This window comes from Achroia grisella, unplaced genomic scaffold, assembly GCF_030625045.1.
Source record: "Achroia grisella isolate CSIRO2021 unplaced genomic scaffold, CSIRO_AGI_Agris_v1 utg794, whole genome shotgun sequence".
NCBI classification, from domain to species: domain Eukaryota; kingdom Metazoa; phylum Arthropoda; class Insecta; order Lepidoptera; family Pyralidae; genus Achroia; species Achroia grisella.
The window spans coordinates 3,552,373-3,574,545 of record NW_026713026.1 but is presented as its reverse complement, the minus strand read 5'-3'; the positions used below and the strand labels follow the sequence as shown (position 1 = coordinate 3,574,545).

The 22,173-nt window shown below is 31.4% G+C and overlaps 2 protein-coding genes across 2 annotated transcripts in view; both read right to left on the bottom strand.

The window, feature by feature from the left end:
* Positions 1-22,173, bottom strand: part of LOC131851591 (dual specificity calcium/calmodulin-dependent 3',5'-cyclic nucleotide phosphodiesterase 1) — a 377,466-nt gene that overhangs the window by 321,322 nt on the left and 33,971 nt on the right. The window lies entirely within an intron of this gene.
* On the bottom strand, positions 16,585-17,612 carry LOC131851595 (larval/pupal rigid cuticle protein 66-like). The gene is made up of 2 exons (XM_059202110.1): positions 17,502-17,612; positions 16,585-17,021 (listed from the first exon to the last, which is right to left on the bottom strand). Exons 1-2 carry the CDS (start codon positions 17,511-17,513, stop codon positions 16,650-16,652), a joined length of 384 nt encoding a protein of 127 aa, XP_059058093.1. The 5' UTR covers positions 17,514-17,612; the 3' UTR covers positions 16,585-16,649.

The following is a 22,173-nucleotide window of genomic DNA, read 5'->3' as shown; positions in this document are numbered from 1 at the left end:
CCAAAATATCTGGAAGTCAATTAAAATTTACTAATTCATTACTCCTGTGATTTTACTAATTATCCTGTTTAGAATTTCAATGCAACAATAAAACGGTTCGTCCGATCTGAATACAATAATGTAAGCCTAATCTAGCTTTAATATTACCACGCTACAATAGGTAGAAATCTGTTAGGTATTCTTTGAACTGTAATAATCATTCAACTAAATAAACATTGCTACCTCCACGCGGTCCCCCCTGGAAACCATCGTGATAAATTCCTTGTGAATTTGTCACCATGTGTTAACTGAGCTGATCTCATACTCATCTTATCATCCTCCACTGTAATAGCGTATACATTAGCGCAGGTGGATGCACCATTATATTATCGTCCAATAAAAAAAAATAAACATTGCTACTTAGTGACACTCAGCTCAGCAACGATGTCATTAGTAAGAATTTTAGAAATACTTCCACGCCAATACGCTTCGAATGAAGTTAAAAATTGCCAAGACTTGTTACAAGTGCAGTTATTAAAACTTGCGACCTGTCCAAGTTCTTGTAGAAAATTGTAATATACTAGCTGTGCCCGCGGTTTCACCCGCTTTTATTTTTTTTAAGAAATTTATAGCTTATATATCAAATTCTAATGTATCATCATTACATAATATAAAACAAAGTCCCTGTCGCTGTCTGTCTGTCCTTATATATATGCTTAAATCTTCAAAAGTACAGACAAAAGGGTCACAAATTTTAAACATTTATTAATATCATAGTTTCATCTTATCTTAATAATAATATTGTAAACGCGAAAGTTTATGAGTATGGATGTATGTAACTCTTTCACGCAAAAACTATTTAACGGATTTTGATGAAACTTTACAGTGTTATAACTTATACATCAGAATAACACATAGGCTATAAATTTCATGTGACAGTATTAGATATAATAAAAAAATAATATTGTTTTAATTTTATAAGCACATGTATGGATCTTGAAATTGGTCAATACTAATTCAATTTATGTTCATAAACAAAATAATTACACATGACAGATCATACATAAATAAAAAGGAAGGTATACATATATATAAAAAAATTCTACGTCTTTTCTCGCTTTTTATGTAGTACTCCACTTACGTTGAAAGCGTTTTGAAATGAAAAGGCTCAGCAAGTGAGCAATCAACCCTAAAAATTGTCACAAGCTATGAATTTAATGATTTCGTTTAATGTTGGCTTTTATTAGAAACATGTTCTGATTCTAAAAATACGATTTTCTATAAAATGTTTTCATTGATTTGCAAATATTTTACAAAACTTTATAACCTTAAGAAAATATATGTAAATCATCTTCTGTCAAAATAGTATTCCATTAATTCATAGTATGTACTGTTTAAATTAGATATATTTTAGAGATTTCAAAATTAAGTACATACCGTCACAATGTGTTTTAGATCGGGTGGACAGAGTCATTATAAACTATTAATGTTATTGTGAACGCAACACTTGTAATGTCCACATTTAGCTCAGTTTTATTATATTTGATCTAGCTTTTGCCCGCGGCTTCGCTCACGTTAATTTATCCCCTTAGGGGTGGAATTTATCAAAGTTCTTTCTTAAGAGATGCCTACGTCGTAGTAGCTTTATGCATGCAAAGTCTCAGCCCGATTGGTTTAAAATTGACAAAATTTCATACAAACTTTCATCCCCTATTTTATCCCCTTGGGGGTAGAATTAATCAAAATCCTTTCTTAGCGGATGCCTATGTCATAACATCTACCTGCATGCCAAATTTTAGCCCGATCTGTCCAATGGTTTGGGCTGTGCGTTGATAGATCACTACGTCAGTCACCTTTGAGTTATATATATTTAGATTTATTATGTTATATTTAATTTGGTAAAGTATAGTACCCATAACACAAGCTCTGTTTAACTTGGGACTAGATGGCAATGTGTTATTAGTTTTCAAAGCATCGTACTTGGTGGTAAAAGTAGGTGAAACGGGGGTAACTACGCAGACTACTTTGTACCCTTATGCTGACATATATAAAGTATATTACGACTAACTGTATATATGTATGATATGTACAAAGGAAGCTGCAATAAATATAACGGTAAATTACTCTCTCTAGTCACGTTTCGCGAATGCCTTTCTGACCAAAGTGGACTCTCTTAATACGACTGCCTCATTTTTAAACGCAGCTCATATAATAAGTAACATTGTTCTGAGTATATGTAGTAGTCTAAACCTGGGATGTTAGGGAGCCGTAACCGTAACCGAAACTATCGGATATCCGATATAAAAAAATATTCGTTCCGAAATATGAGTTTCGGATAATATCGGATAGGGGCCTAATTGAGACACGTATGTAACCATTTTATTAGCTATTTGTATTTTACTTTGAAATTCCTTAAAACAAATATATCCTTAACCGAAATTATCCGAAACTAACGGATAATCCGAAATAATTTCATATCCGCATCCGTATCCGTATTGTAGTATAATAATCATTCCTATATTGAAAACGTATCCTAAATTTCATATCCATAACATCCCTGGTCTAAACATGTTTTGTTCTATCTTTACATCTTTATATAAACTGTAAGGTATTTATTTTTGTTGGAAATTTAAAGTGTGTAAAAATAAAGAGAGGAACTGGACGAAATATAAATTAAATAAAAAGTAATAACACCCTTTTTTTATGCAATACAATAAACTGCGGTAAGTATACTAAAGTAATATAAAACCTGATAAAATACTACAGCAAGCACACTTTCGAAAAATTTATAGGCATTTATTATTTTATCTATATAGCCCAGATGGTACAGTACGAAGCACTTTCAACTGTCGATGTTGTTGTAAATACGACACTTGATTTGGCCATATCTCGGTTTATATTTTTAAATACAAAGTGGCAGAGGGCGAATCTACTTCAATCCAGATTTGATTTGTGAGTGGAATTCTACTAATGTAAAGTAATAGATACTAAAATATTTACACTACCGAATAAGAGCTGACGCAGCGTGGTAAGGCCTCCAGCAAAGTGGACCGACGATGTGGTCAAGATCGCTGGAAGGCATTGGATGCGAGCAGCGCAGGACCGATCGTCGTGGAGATCTTTGGGGGAGGCCTTTGCCCAACAGTGGACGTCTTGCGGGCTGCGATGATGATGATGATGATGAAGAGCTGAGTTTCTTGTCAGTTTATCTTTACTCAAAAGCACTCCGAACTGACGGTAGATTTGATATATCATAAAATTCTGTAATAAGCCTACGTGAATATTGATTTGATAGATATATTTTTTTGTACCATATTCGAATTCATGTCCGTTGTGGTCGGGATAGTAAACCGTTAGGATACTGGTTTTTTTTATATAAATATTTCATATATATTTACAATTTGAAAATAAACAGTTCTTATTATCTTTCTCTCTTCTTAATTTGTATATACATCAAAGGGACTTTTTGTTATTTTAGACAAATAATTTAGATTAAATTGCGCATGTCTAAATAAATAATATTGACTTAAGCAAACCTTTTTATAATCCTTCTACGTCTAATATATTTGTTTATATTTTAAAAAATAATTTATATATATATATAATTTTTACTAGATTTTTAAAAATATTTCTCTTACTCGACGGCCTCGGTGGTTGGCTAGCAGTTTAGCACACCACTTTATTTTCGATGGTCGCGGGTTCAAATCCTTGCACGGCGCAAACATTGGTATTCATGAGTATGACTGTTTGTAACGGTCTGGTATTTTTATGTATATATTTACAAAAAAATATATATCTAAGTCCATTAGTGGTCTAGTACCTGTTTACCGCGTTTAGGTGGCGATGTGTTAACTATCCAGGGTTATTTATTTATTATTACTTAATCAAAACTACGAAAAAAAGGAATGTCGTGTTATAGCATGTAATCATACCATGATAACTTTCAATAACATGGCTATTTATCTATTGACGACCTCGGTGGTCTAGTGGTTTAGCACACTGCTTTACGTCCGACGGTCGCGGGTTCGATTCCTCGCACGACACAAACATTTGTATTCATAAGTATGATTATTTGTATAGGTCTTGGTGTTTTCTATGTATAATATGTATGTATTTACGAAAAAGTTGTCTAGTACCCATAACACTAGCTTAACTTGAGACTAGATGGCGCTGTGTGAATTGTCCTGAGATTATTATTATTATTATTTAGGATTTCCCTGTATAAATAGAAGACTGTTTTAATAAGGTTTACGTAAGATAATTTAAGATATGTTTGTAATACTTAATAAGTGAAGGTTTGTTCCACAAGTAATTACAACGAGGGTTTCACCGGATCTAATCTGTGTTTACAATCTATTCTTCGTGAAACTTTCAGAATTACGACTTCCATAAGTTAAATACTCTCTGGTGCTATAATTAAATTATGTTTAATTTAGATAGAAGTAAGGTTTCGGTTAGGATAACTATTTTTAGTATTGTCGTATAAGGCCCGTCTTGGAAGTGTAAGGGGGGGGGGGAGAGTAGATGGACACCTGAGTTAGACCAGCGTGGGTATCGATTAAGGCCATCCGAAGCTCACCAGGAAAGTATTGGAGTCTGGAGGTAGCTTGCAGAGGCAACCTGCATGCTTAGAAGGAGGTCCCTTCGATGAAAACCATGCCTGGATCTTGGGCAAATGCGAAATTCCCATGGCCTCAGCAATTTGTTCGAGGCGGATTAGCTGTCAGATTTTTAGCCGGTAAAAATTAGACTGAAAAAGTTTCATAGAGTTATAGAGTCCCATAGCCTGAGGGGCCCCTAAGCCGATGGGACTAACGGGACTCTACGACTCTATGAAAAGTTTTTTTCCATTAAAAAAAGGGGTTAGTGGTAGAAAATAATCATAAGTAATTCCTGATGGTATGATAGGTAACTCGGCATAATATGATAAACTATTTAATAACTATTAATTTAACGCTATCGCCACTATGCTGTAACACATTAAAATTAGAAATTTAAATGATATAAATACAAATAGGTAAAAATTATCTTACAATACTTCTCTACATAACTATCATCAATAAGCAAAATCACAAGCAGTCGATCGCTAGATCCACTATACTAAATCAAGATCTAATTCATTCTGGCTATAGCTGACTTATGAGACCAACTGAAGTTTGATAACTGTAGTTTCTAGAATATTAATTGAAATAACGTCGAACTTTCAGGACAGATCTGGGAAGCTGATCATGTGACTGCACCATTTCTAAAACTTGATTGTCTCAATCAGTTTTCAATAATAACATAATAGAATTTATTTCTATTTTATACAATAAATTGAAAATTATTTCTATTATGATTATTAGTGTTAAGGCCACGAAAAATCACCTTCAGTCGTTAACAATTAATATATCGACACGCAGGTAGTAATTGCAAGTCGTACCTGAAAAACTTAACCAGAAATCTCAAGCACGATATAATATTTGGGGATTTCCCTCAATACCACTGAGATCAGATTATCAGATCCTGACTGTGTGACAATAGTATCATGGCAGTATTCTTATACACAATAAAGAAAAGAAAAATAATATAGAAAATCGGTCCACTATATCGATGAACATCCTCAAAAAATATAGTTTAAATAGCTATCAAACAAAGAACCGCCTTATTTGAAAAAATAAATTAAAGTTTCATTTTCTTTTGCTTAAAATAAACTATAGATTTATTGAAATAATATTTAGAAATAAAATATATAGTCGACTCGTTGATTATAAAAGTAATAAGTATTCAATTATTACTATTATTATTGTTTATATTGACATAATATTATTTTATTATATTTGCAATAAGTATAAATAATGAGAAATACTTATTTATGTAAATTAAGTTAAAATATACAGTCTATTAAATATTACTGAAAAGTTTACAGGTTTACAGCTGCAAAATATTGGTTGATAAATTGCCGCATTTAATGAGTTTTACCAAATTTTTATATGGATCATTACTCAGAAAGTAGTAGACTGTATATTTTTATCATCTTAGTTTTTCTATTAATATTTTTATTGCGTCTCTTTTATGTACTATAACATACGTTAAGAAAGTAATATTAATGTTTATATTTATATTTAGTACAAGAAATAATTATATTAATTCTTGTACTAAATTGGGCAGTACCATAAAATGTGTCTGGGTTATTTTCAGGGTTACTTATATACTACATACATGAATTTATTTATTTCATTTGTTCAATTTATAAAAAAATATTTAAAAGATCTGAAGATTTTGGTACAGTAAACATATTATAAATATAATCTCTCTCAACGCAATCAATTATAGTACTCACGGATAAACATAGACTCACAAAATTAGTACAAACCCCAGAATACATACAAATTATCTAAATCACAGTCTAAACTAATACCATAAATATTGATAATATACTCAATATTTTGATCTTTTTATATATCAAAATTAGTTAAGTACTATACTTACCTACTTCTAACCTATGACTGGTAATCTACATACACCTAGATTATAAATACAAAATGTTGTTTGTCGGTCTATTTCTTGCCGTTTCACGACTAAACGGCTTAACGGATCTTAATAAAAATTGACTATAGACTATAAGATAGATTATATCACGAGTAAATACATGGATATATTTTATTCTAAAAAATCAAAAGAAATAGTATAGTTTCATAGTTAAATACCAAAAGTACCTACATTTATGACAATTCTGAAGCCACTGGGAATAGTTTCCGCGATGAGCTAATATAGAGTGGCATTGCAAAATTCATTTCACCCACTGACGCTGTATCGATATTCAATGTGTGACATCGATGTACGTGAATGGTAAACCGGATATTACGCGCCTCTATAAAGTTTAATTTTGCATGTTTGTTTGTGACAATATTACTAGATTTTGTTTTTAGTTACACTAAAATTATAAATGTGAAAGTACGTCTAACTTATTGTTTAATAACAGTTGTTTTCATGACTATGATTTTCTATATTGGTCTGGGTTATTACTAATGGAGAAGGATAATAATGATTCCCGAGGCGATCAGGTTTCCGCACTGATTTTTTGTAGTCTCACAGATGCTAATGATAGCGGAATTAAACAAAATAATATAAAGCATTTGAGTAACTAGTAATATTATAGACCAAAATGTGTATTTATATCTTTTTTTACATTTTCGCGAATAATCGGTGGTCGGTTCTTAAAGATTTCATTACTGAGGTAGACTGTAAATGATGGAGATTTTCAGGGGATATACAGCAATAAATATAATTGAATCTGATTTTAATGACAGTTGCACGTGAGACATCACTGTTACTGACTATTAACTATTAGTAAATAGTCAGTAACAGTTTTCCATGGACATCTCGAGGTACCAGTGATAGAATGAGCATGAACTCAGTTTGCATATCCTAGTAAATTTACAGCATATTGACTTCCATTTCCATTTTCCATTTACAGCATATTGGTTTCCAGGGGGGACTGCGGGGAGGTCGCCCTGATTTGGTACACAAATTATATTGTATGTATTAAATTGTGGATATATATAAAATAGCGAAGAGATATTTTAACCAGACAATTTTAAAATTGAGTGAAACGTTAAAGTAACTATTTGGCTTAATATTCCGCGCTATTCATTTAATGAACCTGAATAATTTTACGATTAAACCGGACTTTCCAAACTTTTGAGTGACTGAACGAACTAATTGCGAAAATTGGTTTAATATGGCCTGGCTTTAAGTTACAATTTAAGTCTCAATTGTTACTGAATTAGTGTAATTTCAGTTAGTCACGTCTCAATTTATATAATACTAGTCGTAACTGGCTACTTTGTTTGCTTTTTTGGGATAAAAAAATAGCATATATTCGTTCACGTCATATAGCTATTTCTCGTGAAAAATTACAAACAGATAGACTTATTTTCGCTATTATAATGTTATTATAGATGCTTGAACTATTATTATTAAATTAAAAATATTCCATTACCTGTGCAAAATCTCATCTATTATACTACCTTTCTTTTGAGACTTCGTCTTGTTGCTTTAAGTCAAAAGCAAAACTGTTCTTCCTCGGTATACAATCTTTATATCAAATTTCATTAATATTCGTTTAGTAGTTTACTCAGGAAAAATAATAAACAGACAGACAGATAGACATACTTTCGCAATAATAATATTTACTGTAACCAACTTGTAACAGATCAGTAGGGTGTCTAAATGATGAAAACACTATAATATATTAATGTATAGCTGCGAATTATGGCAAGGCAACATGATATAAAAAGAAATAATTGTAATAATTTAAATTTTAAAATATCAAAGGATCATGTGGCGGTTGAGCGCCATAATCGCTATTTCGTATGTTTTTTTTTTTTAGAAAAAAGCATCATATTTACGTTCACGTCTATCATCACATGTTTTATTAATATTCGTTCAGCCGTAATGCCAACAAACAATCACTTCACATAAAACAATATTAGTATGTATTCTGGCTACTAACATATTTATCATAGCGCTACAAAGTTTTCTACCATACATTACCGTTTTACCAACCCATCTTCCGAAACTTTCAAAGTATCGATAAATTCGTTACATAAGCGATTGCTGATCGATTCTTCAAACAACGGTATAATGAATAAAGTTTTATACGACCATCATAATTCGATCAAACAGTTACAGTTGCACATAAAATATTTATCCATTTATGGATAAATATTTTATGTGTAACTGTAACTGGGTTTTTCCATGAGTTTTTCCATAAAGCTAATTCTGTAATGCTTTGGAGATTCGAGCCTCCTGGCATTGGCATTTTTATGCTTAAAAGGAGACTTCAACAACTACCAGTATAGTTAGTTAACTATTAGTGTATATATATATATATATATATATATATATATATATATATATATATATATATATATATATATGTAGTTATAGTATAATTCTATAATTAAATTAAAATTGTGTTACCTAAATAAAGAATTATAAATTTTGAATGGGTGATCATTACATAGTATAAAACAAAGTCCCTGTCACTGTCTGTCCGTGCTTATGTATGATTAAATCATTAAAACTACGGAACGGATTTTGAAGCGGTTTTTTTTAATAGATAGAGTGATTCAAGAGGAATTATAAACCTTTTATATGTATAATATATGTACACCCGTGCAAAGCCGGAGTGGATAGCTAGTTAATTTATAAATAATAAAATAATTTACTAACCTCAATGGTCTTTACACTCACTTCTGAAAGATGTGAGGTCGATCTCTAAGTAATATATATATAAAACATTTCCTATTTTGTGTTCATAGAAACACAAACGTATTGACCTGTGTGTATTTTTTATGTATGACTGACAAATGAGAAATAAAAGATGATTAAGTATTTCTATCAGTTGTCTAGTAGATATAACATAAACAATGCACAGCTTGGGACTAGATGGCGCTGTATAAATTATATAATTTATAATAATAATAATTTAAGAGCCACTCTCTCGTGGGTGCAGCTTAAAATAATATATATACAATGACTGTTATTATTTATTTATTACTGCATTAGAAACTTACTGCTTTGCGTGATTTTCCACCGAAACGTTATTAAGAGGCCTGTCCGCTTGATGTGGGGTCGTATTTAGAAATTTCCTTCTATAGTCATAATATCTGTCTATTTATAAGTCGATATTGCGACGTTCGATCCCAGCTTTACATAGTGAATTTTCGTGCTAAATATTGAAGGGTATAGTATAAAGAAAGAACAATTATTTTCATATTTTAAACAGGTCAGGTTCATTTATATTCATATAACAAAAATGTAATCATATTTTAATCAGTAGAAATAAATCTCACTTTTTTTTAACATTTTAAAATGACTATTCTACTATTACTAAGTAGTATTTTCAAACCGTTCTTATTGTTAAATCCCTATAATATTTTCGATCTAAACAAAGCGATATTCAATTCGTACAAATAAAATAATTTAGATATGTTCAAATCTATCTCAAAGCTTCCTATAGTTTCTCCGTTTTTACGGGGAAAATATATCTAATATAATCTAATGGTAAAAATTAAATTAAACTATGATAAATAGTAAAATCTAATAACAGCAATATATTTAATCCGTAGAAATGTATCTCACAATTTGATTATTTTTTTAAACACTTTTTCATGCATAATAATCAAAATAACCGCATATATATTTTTTTTCATTTTTGAATTAAATATCCGATCAATGTGTATCTGCGATTTAAATAAATCAGTCTTCAATTCGTACAAAAAAGAAGAGATACTACCTGTGCCCGCGGGTTGACCCGCGTTAAAAATTAATAAAAAAATATAGCCTATGTGTTATTTTGATGCATAAGCTTCATTACCGTAAACTTTCATCAAAATCCGTTCAGTAGTTTTTGCGTGAAACAGTAACAAACATCCATACTCACATACTTTCGCGTTTATAACATTATCAAGATGTTAAAAAATGGTCTCAGATAATATAATTCACTATCATTAGAATCATAAGAATCATTCGTTCACAATCATATACGAGTGGGATTTCAAGACTCCACTCATGTAGTGACCTCCGACAAGATGGTCTTGTTTGTAAACATTCACTTTGTGTATACATGACATTTTACCTTTGTTCACTCGAGAGCCATCGATATATATATTGGATGTCTTCTATTTCGGTCACCAGATATTTTAGGATTTTTGTGCTCTGTGTAACAGAAAATTTAATGCATGTGAAAAAAAAATCTACGACGCAGTAGGCTTGTTTATAAAAACCTACAAGAAGTATATTGTATAAAATTTTATAATATTATTATAAGGAAATTCTTTGAAAGTTTTAATGTTTTTATTCGATCACATAAGTTTCATATTCGTCACAAGTAATATATATGTATATTCAGGTATATGATTGTTTGTATTGGTTAGTATGTTTTCTATATATATTATAGTATCATTGAGATTGAGTAATATATTAATAATTATTATTATTTTACTCGACTTCGAATCATGAAAGTTTTGCATCATTATTTTGCAATATAAAACCGAGCAATTTAAACAATTCTGGGCAATCCAAAATAAACATATCTCATACTATGACTGCTTGAAAACTTATAAATATGCTTAAATATTTATTGTTGATATATACTTAGTAAAAACCCAGACCGAAATAAACTGTGATAAGAAATCAAACTATTGCAATACGCAGGGATTGAAACAGCATCAGTCAGAAGTATACTAATGTATTTCAAATCATTCTGGTAATAATTATGATGTACCGGAGCTAGTAGATGCGACTTCTGATGCAGTTGAAGTTTTGTATTGTTATTAGTGGCTTGTCGCACAAATAGTCGTTTTATGATGGCCTCGGTTGTTTAGCGATTTAGCACTTTACTTCTAATGGTGGCAGATTTGAATCCTCGCACGGTACAAACATTTGTATTAAAGAGTATTAATAAATGTATCAGGTTCGGTGTTTTCTATGTATATTATGTATGTATTTGTAAAAAAAATGTATGTAAGTATTCACATCAGTTGTCGAGTAGCCATAATGCAAGCTCTACTTAGCTTGGGCCTAGTCGGCATTTTGTGTATTGTCCAAGTATTTTATATTATTAATCATGTATATTAATCACAGTTACAGAATTACAAAATCTTTGTCTGTCAAATCCATGTTGGGGTGTCCATACAAGGGTGTCTAATACCTATAATGTCAGTTTCGCTATTTATGCGAAGATTGACACTTTCCACCAGGTGTGATGCTTTTCCAATCATCATCATAATCATCATCATCATCGTACCCCGGAAGACGTCCACTGCTGGACATAGGCCTCCCCCAAAGATCTCCAATCTTTTCCAATCCAGTTACATAATACAGGATGGAAATCTTCGGAAAACATATGAAATAGCCAATTTTGACATAGAACTGAAATTGTAAATGGGAAACGGCAATACATTCAAAGTTCGACATCCCTCGTGGGAGCGATGTCAAAATCCAATGAAAATGAATAATACTGCTATCTATACAAATAAATAAAATTGTAGTGTCTGTTTGTAATTTCGAATTAAAATCTCCATCTGCTTCTTCCTTATCGCTTTTTTTTGGGGGTCGGCGTAATATGTTTTTCTGTTCCATTCGTCCCTGTTCACAGTCATCTCGTTATTTACTCCCTTTCTTACCATGTCGTCTGTCATTTTCGGCCTTCCTCTGCCCTTATAACCATCCACATTCATATGTAACACTTTCCTTAATATATGTACAGCTCGTTCACTATATGCATATGAAAGTATATATGATACTTAAATTTAAAATTTTATTTTAATTTTTTTGTCTGTCTGTTTATGCTTACTAATCTCTGAAACGGCTAGACCGACTTTCACTGGACTTTCACTCGCAGATAGCTAATATTATAAGGAGCAGCTTAGGCTACTTTTATATTTAAAATTAATGTTTAATTTAAAAAAAAATCTATTATAAAATATATTCCACACAGAGAGAAACACGAGTAACAGTTAGTTTTCAAAATAATGAATATTGTTGAAACAAACAACAATTCTGACGTCATTTTAGTTCCATACCAGCGAATACGTAACAACAAAATGGTTATTTGATAAAGACTACTAAACTAGTAATGGAGTAATTACTTTGAGTGACAGTGGAGGTACGTAATTGCCCTGCAAGTCAAATTAGGCCAACAAAAGTTTTGACCGCAGAACTGCTAACTTCTGGATCACCTGACAAAATTGAAATATTAAACAATTAACAGAATTTGGCATTTAAAAATTTAAACGATTTCGATAGTCTATAGGTTTAGCGAAACGTTTTAATTCCGATGGTCGCGGGTTTGATTTCTCGATGAGTACAAACATTTGTATTCATGAGTACGATTGCTTGTATCGGTCTGGTTGTTTTCTATGTATATATAAAATATCTAAGTATTTATATAAGTATTTGTATCAGTTTTCCATACCCATAACACAAGCTCTGCCTATTTTATCCTGTCATATAATAAAATATTTTGCATTACATAGCTCAATTCTTCAGAAAGTTAATAGGCATTATTACACACAACTACCATTAGAAGCCAAGAAAAAAGAATAAAAATCAGAATGAATGCTAAACGAAAGAGAAGTAATTGCGCTGACGGATGTGATGCAATGCAGGGAGGGGTCGAGGCTAGCCATTATTTCTTTTAAATTAGGTGAGTGAAACCGAGGGGCGCAAATAGTAGATATATACTCCACGTTCTAATATGTCACCAACATTTCAACAAGTAATTTGTGATTCACCGTAATTACAGTTTGTCTTTGTTTCGGACTTAGTTCTGCATCAGATAGGGAATAATTTTAGCTTAGTTGAACTAGCAATGTCTATTTACGTGGATATAAATGTTTAAAATAAACTGTTTAATAAAATCCCATGACCACAAATGTTTACACCGTGCAAGGAATCGAACCCGCGAGACACCGCTAACCAAGCCGTGCTAAACCGAGGCCCTATATATATAGATAATACGATATAACATACATATAGTAACTGCATCAGTAGCAATATACAGTTGTATGTGAAATACAAAAAGCCTTGCGAGCTCCACTGCACTATCCTCACACAGTACACAAAGACAAACTTCGCCCCACATCCGCGGTTTACAGCCACTTGAGACAATATTGCGCTATCTAGCGCTACAGATTTGATAAATAAAAAAGTTTTGCGAACCTCAATTTTTCTGAGCATTTTTTTCGCGCTTGGTGAGATATGATTGGAAAGTTTGCGCTTTGATGTTGGCTTCTATTGCCGTAACTTTTTGCTCGGCTGAAATAATGACGCATTTGGGGAACAAGTGGATATGACGTGACAAATTCGTTAAATCCGATTGTAAAAGCCAAACTTTTGTTACGACAAATTCGCCAACCTTGATAATTATTTAAAACATTATCAATTTTATTTATTAATATTGGTACATTACGTAATTCTGCTTTTCGTATTTCGTCAGTTCCGAGAATAGGTTTCATTGAGAAGAAATGGCAAAATATTATTGTTACTCTTACAATAGATGCATTGTATAAGTATTAAACGATCAACAGGTCATCTCAACATCATCATCATGTATACTTATACCATAGTATAAATATAAAATATAATATATAATAGTATAAAATATACTATACTATAGGTATAATATATATATTACCTATAGTATAGTATATTTTATTATACATTAATTTTAGGAATTGGACTTCCGCAAAATAATACCTAATTTGATTAAATATATTCTAACTCATCCATGTAAAATATAACGTATCATAACCCAACCCTCAAACTAAAACTCAGCTATACAAGCGTTAGAGTAATGAATTTATCGCGTACATTTACGCTCTAGTAATTCCATTAAGATTATCATTTATTGTGAATTCGCTATTTTAGATGATTAATTTAGCCAAACGTGTGAATGATAATGGTGGATATGAAATCATCATGTGACAGGTGTGAGTGAAACGAGGTATATTAAGTTTGCAGATCATTGTTTACTAAATAAGGCATTGTGTAAGTAATAGTTCTAATATAATAGTTGTAAAGCAAATAATTTTATTAAATAGATATGATTTTTTATTTGTACCTTAGTACATACATATAGGTTTAATAACAAGGAGTATTTATTACAGATTATTTAGACCGATACTATTGAATATTGTACAATTTAATGGTAATCCAAGATGACGGTACGAAGAATCACTCAAGGGTGCAAAACACTGATTTTCGGCTATGAATGCAAATGATATGATGAATGTATTATGAAAAAAACAGAAAGAAAAATTTAGAAAATAACTTACAATTTGAGTTACAGATTGAATACCAGAATTTCATAAATACTGAAACACAAAAAAATATTTAAAAATATATCAATAAGTATAAAAAAATATATAAGGAAGAAGGAAAAGGGAAAAGCAAAGCACAGTTAGGTCAAAATTAGAGTCGTATCGTATCAACATTTAAAGAGAATGAAGGAAGAATGTGAGGAGTGGCAAGAGCTCTACCCACAAAAGCGTGACTCTTTAATTATGAATTAATAATAATAATAATAATAATAAATCTCAGGACAATTCACATCACGCGCCATCTAGACCCAAGTTAAGCTAGCTAAGGCTTGTGTTACTAGACAACTGATACAAATACATAGATTTTTTTTTTCGTAAATACATACATATTATACATAGAAAACACCCCGATCGATACAAACAATCATACGCATGAATACAAATGTTTGTGCCTTGCGAGGAATCGAACCCGCGACCAACGGACGTAAAGCGGTGTGCTAGACCACTAGACCACCGAGGTCGTCAAAATAATAAAAGAAATATGTATGAAAAGGTGTAAATTTCGATTTTATTATTTATATATGTATAAATTATTGGTCGTGTATTTCTCAGTCAGGGTAATAAATTGGTTAATACATAAGATAAATTTGTATTAAGTAATTTGTATTTGCAGTGAATTAGATGTTTACTGAAAATTAATATTCACTGTGCTATAATCATGGCAATGTATTTATTTAGTTAATTTATTCTTTATACTAATATATTAAACGTAGCGATTGCAAGAGACAGAGTTAAGGGAAGTATAAAACCAATGCTCTGATTTGAGATTTTTTTTCACTGTTTAAAATGTATCTTACTGCATTGTGGCAAATTATATATATTATATTGATAAATACAAAACTCACAAAGTTATGGTCACCCAAAGAGCCCACAAGTAACTAATAATAATCACAAAATTATTTAAGTAGGTACATATTTAATAATAAAATTCATAAAGTTTTTCCTTAACAATTTATAAGAGCAAAGTGGAGGTTCTATAAAACTTCTCATAACGTATAACAAAATTCATTGCAGCATAAAATTTCTACATAACATTGAATATTAAAAATAATACAGGTACCATAAAACTAGGGACTGGTTTATTTTGAGTTCCTTACTCCCACTGGAAATAAAATTATTTGCAAACTAATCTATATGAATGAAAATGTTTGAATTGACTTTGGACGCACAGGTTTGCATATTTCAAAAGTCATATTCAGATCTATAACACAGCGTCAGTACTGTGTTATAAATCTGACTATGGCTTTTGATTTGCCAGTAAAGATTTGTTTATATTAATTTTTATGCATCATATTCTTTATTCGGCTTATGTCAGTATCTATATGTACATTGTATTGGTATTGTATAGTATTATATATATTGTATTGGAATTTAATTTTTTCGTTTTAGTTTTAATTATTTATTTTATTTTTGTTTTTTTGTCACGCTGTTTTTGGTTGACTGGAAGAGATTTCTATTAGAAATAAATCCTCTTTTACTAACATATATTTGAAAGTGCAATAAAGAATACCTATATACTTTTTATTTTAAAAAAAATATTTTGTTATGGATGAACTTAAAAAAATACTTAATCAATTTTACTAATTTTTAGTCTTGTACTTGATTAACAATAAATATTGGCTCTATTAAATATTTTTTATATTTAGTACTATTTTTAATTGAGATTGAAACAATAATCGAACCAATCTGAAGCCGGGGCGGGTTAATAGCAGTAAAAAAATTATAACAAAAGTTTAAATATCGATAGATATATTCATTTTATTTACAAAACAAGTACCAGTTTATTGCAGAAACGTCTTATAGGAATCGAGGGTAGGCGAATGGGGCGGCATATCCGAAAGAGCCGTATTTGGCGAATTTATTGAATCCATAGGGAGCTGAGTACGCGATAGGTCCGTAGGTCTGGGCAGCGAAGACTGGGGCAGCAGCAATCAAAGCGGGGTCTTTCCTCACGACAGCGTTGAAACCACCAGCTCCGGCAGCGTAGTCCACAGTTCTACGGGTACCATCGGACTCCAAGAGGGAATATTGACCTTGCACGTTGCCGCCTGATCGAGCTTCGACTTGACTCTTGAAGTCACCGGTGAAGGGATCAGCCACATCGTAGGAGAAGCTATTGAAATTAGAGGAAGCAGCAGCGACGGCCGCGCATGCTAGGACGAGAACGAACTAAAATACAAACAAATATTTTTAGATTAGAATACTTTATAAATAGAATTCATATAATTCATAAAGATAGTTAACATGTTAATCAATGTAATTAAATGTTAGAAATTATTATAAATTAATTACTTTTTACTTCAAAGGTCAGATTACAAATTTATTCTATTTCCGATGTTAGATCGTGTTAATTAGGTTCAAAATTATATGATCTATTTAATCTCGAATTAATATATTTGAGAAACCTATTCAAAATTTAAATAATAAAATTTATTGTACTTTACAGTTATATTATTACTTTATTATTATATTAATATATGTATTGGGAAAATTAAATAAAAACAATAGTGCAATATCAAAATTTACGAAATTATTATAATAATAAAGTATTGGAAAAAGATTTTAATTGCATTCAAGGAAGATTGAATTTTTTTCTAATAGTTTTTTATTTTTAAAAATAGAATATATTTAGAATTCTTTATTGCTTACCTTCACAGACATTTTGAAGGGTAGGTAGATTTGTGAATGTGACTACGTTGGTAAGTCCTGATGAACTGATGCCTTAAACTACGAGTCGTCACGTATTTATATCAAAAGGGACGTATTTTTTTTATTATGTCCAGGAAGTATTAAAGGCGAGGCACAAACAAGTGCAGTCAAAAAGGTTACGTATTATGGATATCCAGTTTTATTATCTTTTACGCATTGTTTATAACGCCTCGAGATATATCCTTGGAAAGTTGAGACATTTATATCAATGCAAGTTAATTAATATTCACGTTCTGTTTATTTATAAATTTCGTATTGCAACTACATAAAAAGATCTGTTGTTTTGTAATTTACATAATTGCTATTACGTTATTTACATCAAAGACAAGTATTATTTGCATATTCTGGACCTGAATTGTAATTAAGTATGTAAAGAACCATGTAAGCAAAGCACCCTCCTAAGAGTCTATTTATTATACAGTTTTTAACAAAATTAACAGATAGAGTCCTGTCGTAGAGTACGGGTTTACTGTTCGGACTTAAATCGAAAGGCGGTAAATTCAAATCTGGCCAACAAATCACTGAATTTATAGACTCTTATATAGTTACAAAGAAATTAAGAATCCTACACAAAAATATTAAAGCTTGAGTCGCCTGCAAAAAAATTAAGAGAAAGAAACAAAATAATATCTAAAAATTTAATAAAATTAAATATTGATTTACCTGAGCAGAAAGAACTGTGTAGATTCCGAATGTAATGGATGTTTTCTCGCTTCAAAACAAAATAAACGGTATCGGTCCTTTAGGATTCGTTTTGGGATTTACGATGCAGCAATGAAACATACATGTTTGTGTATACAAACCTGTCATACTTATAATACCCCTCTTTTTATCCTCTTATCGAGGGTTAAATATATAGACTAACTAGCTTTTGCCCGCGGCTTCGCTCCCGTTAATTTATGTCCTTAGGGATGGAATTTATCAAAATTCATTCTTAGGGGATGACTACGTTATAGTAGCTTTATGCATGCAAAGCCTCAGCCAGATCGGTTTAAAATTTACAAAGTTTCATACAAACTTTCATCCCCTATTTTATCCCTTTGGGGGCAGAATTAATCAAAATACTTTATTAGCGGATGCCTAAGTTATAACATCTACCTGCATTCCAAATTTCAGCCCGATCCGTTCAGTGGTTTGGGCTGTGCGTTGATAGATCACTATGTCAGTCACCTTTGAGTTATATATATTTAGATAATGTTCTTCAATTAGGTGATAATATCAGATCATTACCCTTAGTACTTATCTTACATACTCAGGTATCCTTAGTACATAACACCCCAAATTGGACACCGAAGCTTTGCTGACCTTAGTTTTGCTGACAAAAACATTAAACCCACGTTAGAATATCTCAAGACGCAGCATTTATCGACCTTTCTACGTAATGTGAACTCAATGGGACATTGAAAGGACAATTTATTATGTGGATCTTCACACTCCGTTTATGACATACCGTTTTGGTTAAGTAAGTACGTTTATTTTTGTTTACAAGGTAACATAGTAAATATTGTATCACATCAAGCAATATGGTAGTAGCAATATGCCCATAATCTTTATAGAAATAATAATGTCTATTCAAATATATTTAATATAATTACTTTTGAATAGTCATCATTTTTATTGTACCACTTATTAGGAACGCATACTCATCTCAACAAGAATATTGCGTGTTGTTCTTTAAAAATAAGTTATTCTAATTAACATTTTAAAGAATTTATTTTGAATACAAACCATAAAATAGCAAAGTTGATAAATAAATATATAGTTATTTCAGCAACAATATAAATCAGTTACAGTTATCAGAGCAGACCAGTCCCTACAAGCAGCAACCGTTCACGAGTATGACGAGTGTGCCAGCCATCATTGCACTCAACCATATTTTAGGGAGCCCAATGAGCCGTTTGGATATTTATGGGAAAGGGAGCATGACTAACTCATAAATCATGACACTCGACCACGATTAAAGTAATAATATTATACTATGTGGAAGCTGTGTGTATTCATACAATATATATTAACAAGAAGCAGGCATGCGAAAATCCACATAGAAACCGCTGCACACTGAATAGAATAGAATAGAATTGAAAATCATTTATTGAAATAAACTTAATTTAAGCACTTTTGAATAGTACACTGTACATTACTAGGACAGTACTACCAAATAAAGTAGAAAAATAGTATTATGTTATATGCAGTGTTGCAAAACATGCAAACAACTATAATACATAAAAAGATACGTAGCTTTTGTAATCTACATAATTACTATTACATTATTTACATCAAAGACAAATAATTTGTATGTTCTAGATCTGAGTGAAGTAGGCAAAAAACCGTCTAAGCAAACCACTCTTCTAAGAGTCCTCATCATACAGTTTCTAGATACATAATATATTTAGAGCCGATAGAGACGAGAAAAAGTTGGAGTCGTGTCGTATCAACAGCTAAAAAGACTGATAGAAGATCGTGGAAGGTGGCAGGAGCTCCACCGACAAGAGCACAGCTCTTAAATTATGAATGAAATAAAGAGACGTTGTACAAACTGGAACTACGAGTATAGCCGCTACAGTACAGTAGCTAGCTATAGTAGATATTGGCTTCTTTTATAGATTTTATATTAAATGGTAACTACGTTATACGTTCGGAGGGAAAAATTAACAAAGGCACGAACCTTATAATAATAATGAGAATAGTAATAAAGTCATTTATTCTGAAATTAACAAATATTTTTAACTGTTATATTATTTTTAAATTGATATAAATTGATTTTTATTTATTTTTTTAATTATATCTCTCATTTCAGTGCGTCTTTTGGCATAGGCCTCCTCCAGCGACTTCCATTTATTTCTATCCTGTGCAACTCTTCTCCATTTTGTGCCCACAGTTGACTTCAACTCATCTTCCCATTTCATCATCTGCCTTCCCCTCTTTCTCTTTCCGTCCGGCACAGATCTTATGTCTGTGGATATTAATGAATTATTAATGGTATAAAATTGTACCATTTAGTTGGTAAAATTCTATACCATTCGCTTCAGTTGGCATTCTTATACATGCGGATTATTTACCCGTATTTTAGTTTGTAACCGTTTTACATGTTGTTTGCAGGAACGCAAACTGAATATTTTAGTTTTAAAACTTTGTTATTTACGCTTGGATTTGTTTCAATTTATAGCTGCTGCGGTATCCTATTGGTTTAGTTACTTTCTAGACCATTACTTTAGAAACTGTATCTATGTAGGTATATAAACCAAGATAAACTTTGTCTGGGTGAGTAACTCGGTCTACCTATTTCAGACGCTAAGCAGTTGCTTTGTAAGCTGTATTTCGGTTAAAGAGTGAGATAAAGCAGTGACATTATAGAACAGGACAGATATCTTAGTGCCATGGAATGGTGACATGGCTGGTATCACAGGTCTTAAATGATACCGAGGATTCAGTGCTGCTTTTCACGTATATGAGCGACGGATATTGAGCGATCTTAGAGATCAGATTTGCGCTCTTTGTAAGGATACTCCTCCGAAACAGCTTAACCGATCGAGACCAAAATTTCATTGAAAGGAGACCTTCGGGCCCTGAGGTCGGTCGTTCCTTCATTTACTACTCAAAAAAAATTCCAATCGGTCATATCCTTGCAGAATGTTTAGCGATAAAGGTTGCCATATACTTAGCATAGCGAAAAAAATTCATACGCTACTAAAAATAATTAAATTTTAAAAGTCAAGTTTTTAAGAATATACATGCTCAACATGTGATCTAGTGTGTAAACAACACATCGGTAACAAACCTAGTTATTGACCATCAAGTAGGCCGTAATATATTTATGTTATTCTAATTCCACCAAAAGATCCACTGAAATGAAAATATTTTCACTCCATTCAGATCATAAGACGAGATTAGACGCAACTAAAACCGACAACCGAATTTGTACAAAGTAATTTTGTAAAATTGCAGATACATTTTCTGAATGGTGATTGGAACTGGTAAAATGAGAATATAATGTAAATAAGTGTACAATAGACGAACAAAGTACAATAGGCCACTGAGCAATTTCACAAAAAGATCAACTGTTAACTGTTTAAAGGACCGAGTCTCAAATTGAAATGTAAGTATATGCTACCAGACTTTGTATACACATTAATACTTTTAGAATTTATTTCAAACTAACTTTCGATATTGTGTTATGATGTCGCATATAAATTTCTATACAGGAAGTTTGTGTTTAGTTTCTCTTTTTATTTTACTTTATTTCAGAACGAATGCAATTATTATATTATAAAAGTCATTGGGCCCATAAAATATGGTTAAGCTCAGTGATGACTCGCTCACACGTTATACTCGTGAATGGGTGCAGCTCAGAAGGCACTAGTCTGGTCTGATAACTGCAATATGACCGATTTATTTTATTACTCAAGTAGCTATTATGTTTATATACTTTTATCAATATTCCTATTTGACAGTTTGCATTCTCAATGCTGCATAATATTTATTTAAAAGACAAGCAAGTTCCCTGCACCCTTTACTTGTGAGTTTGCTTTCCGAATAAGCGGTAGAACCAAAACATACAAATTTCTTGCTCATTCTTCTTGTGATGAATTTGCATTCCGAATGAGTGGTAGAA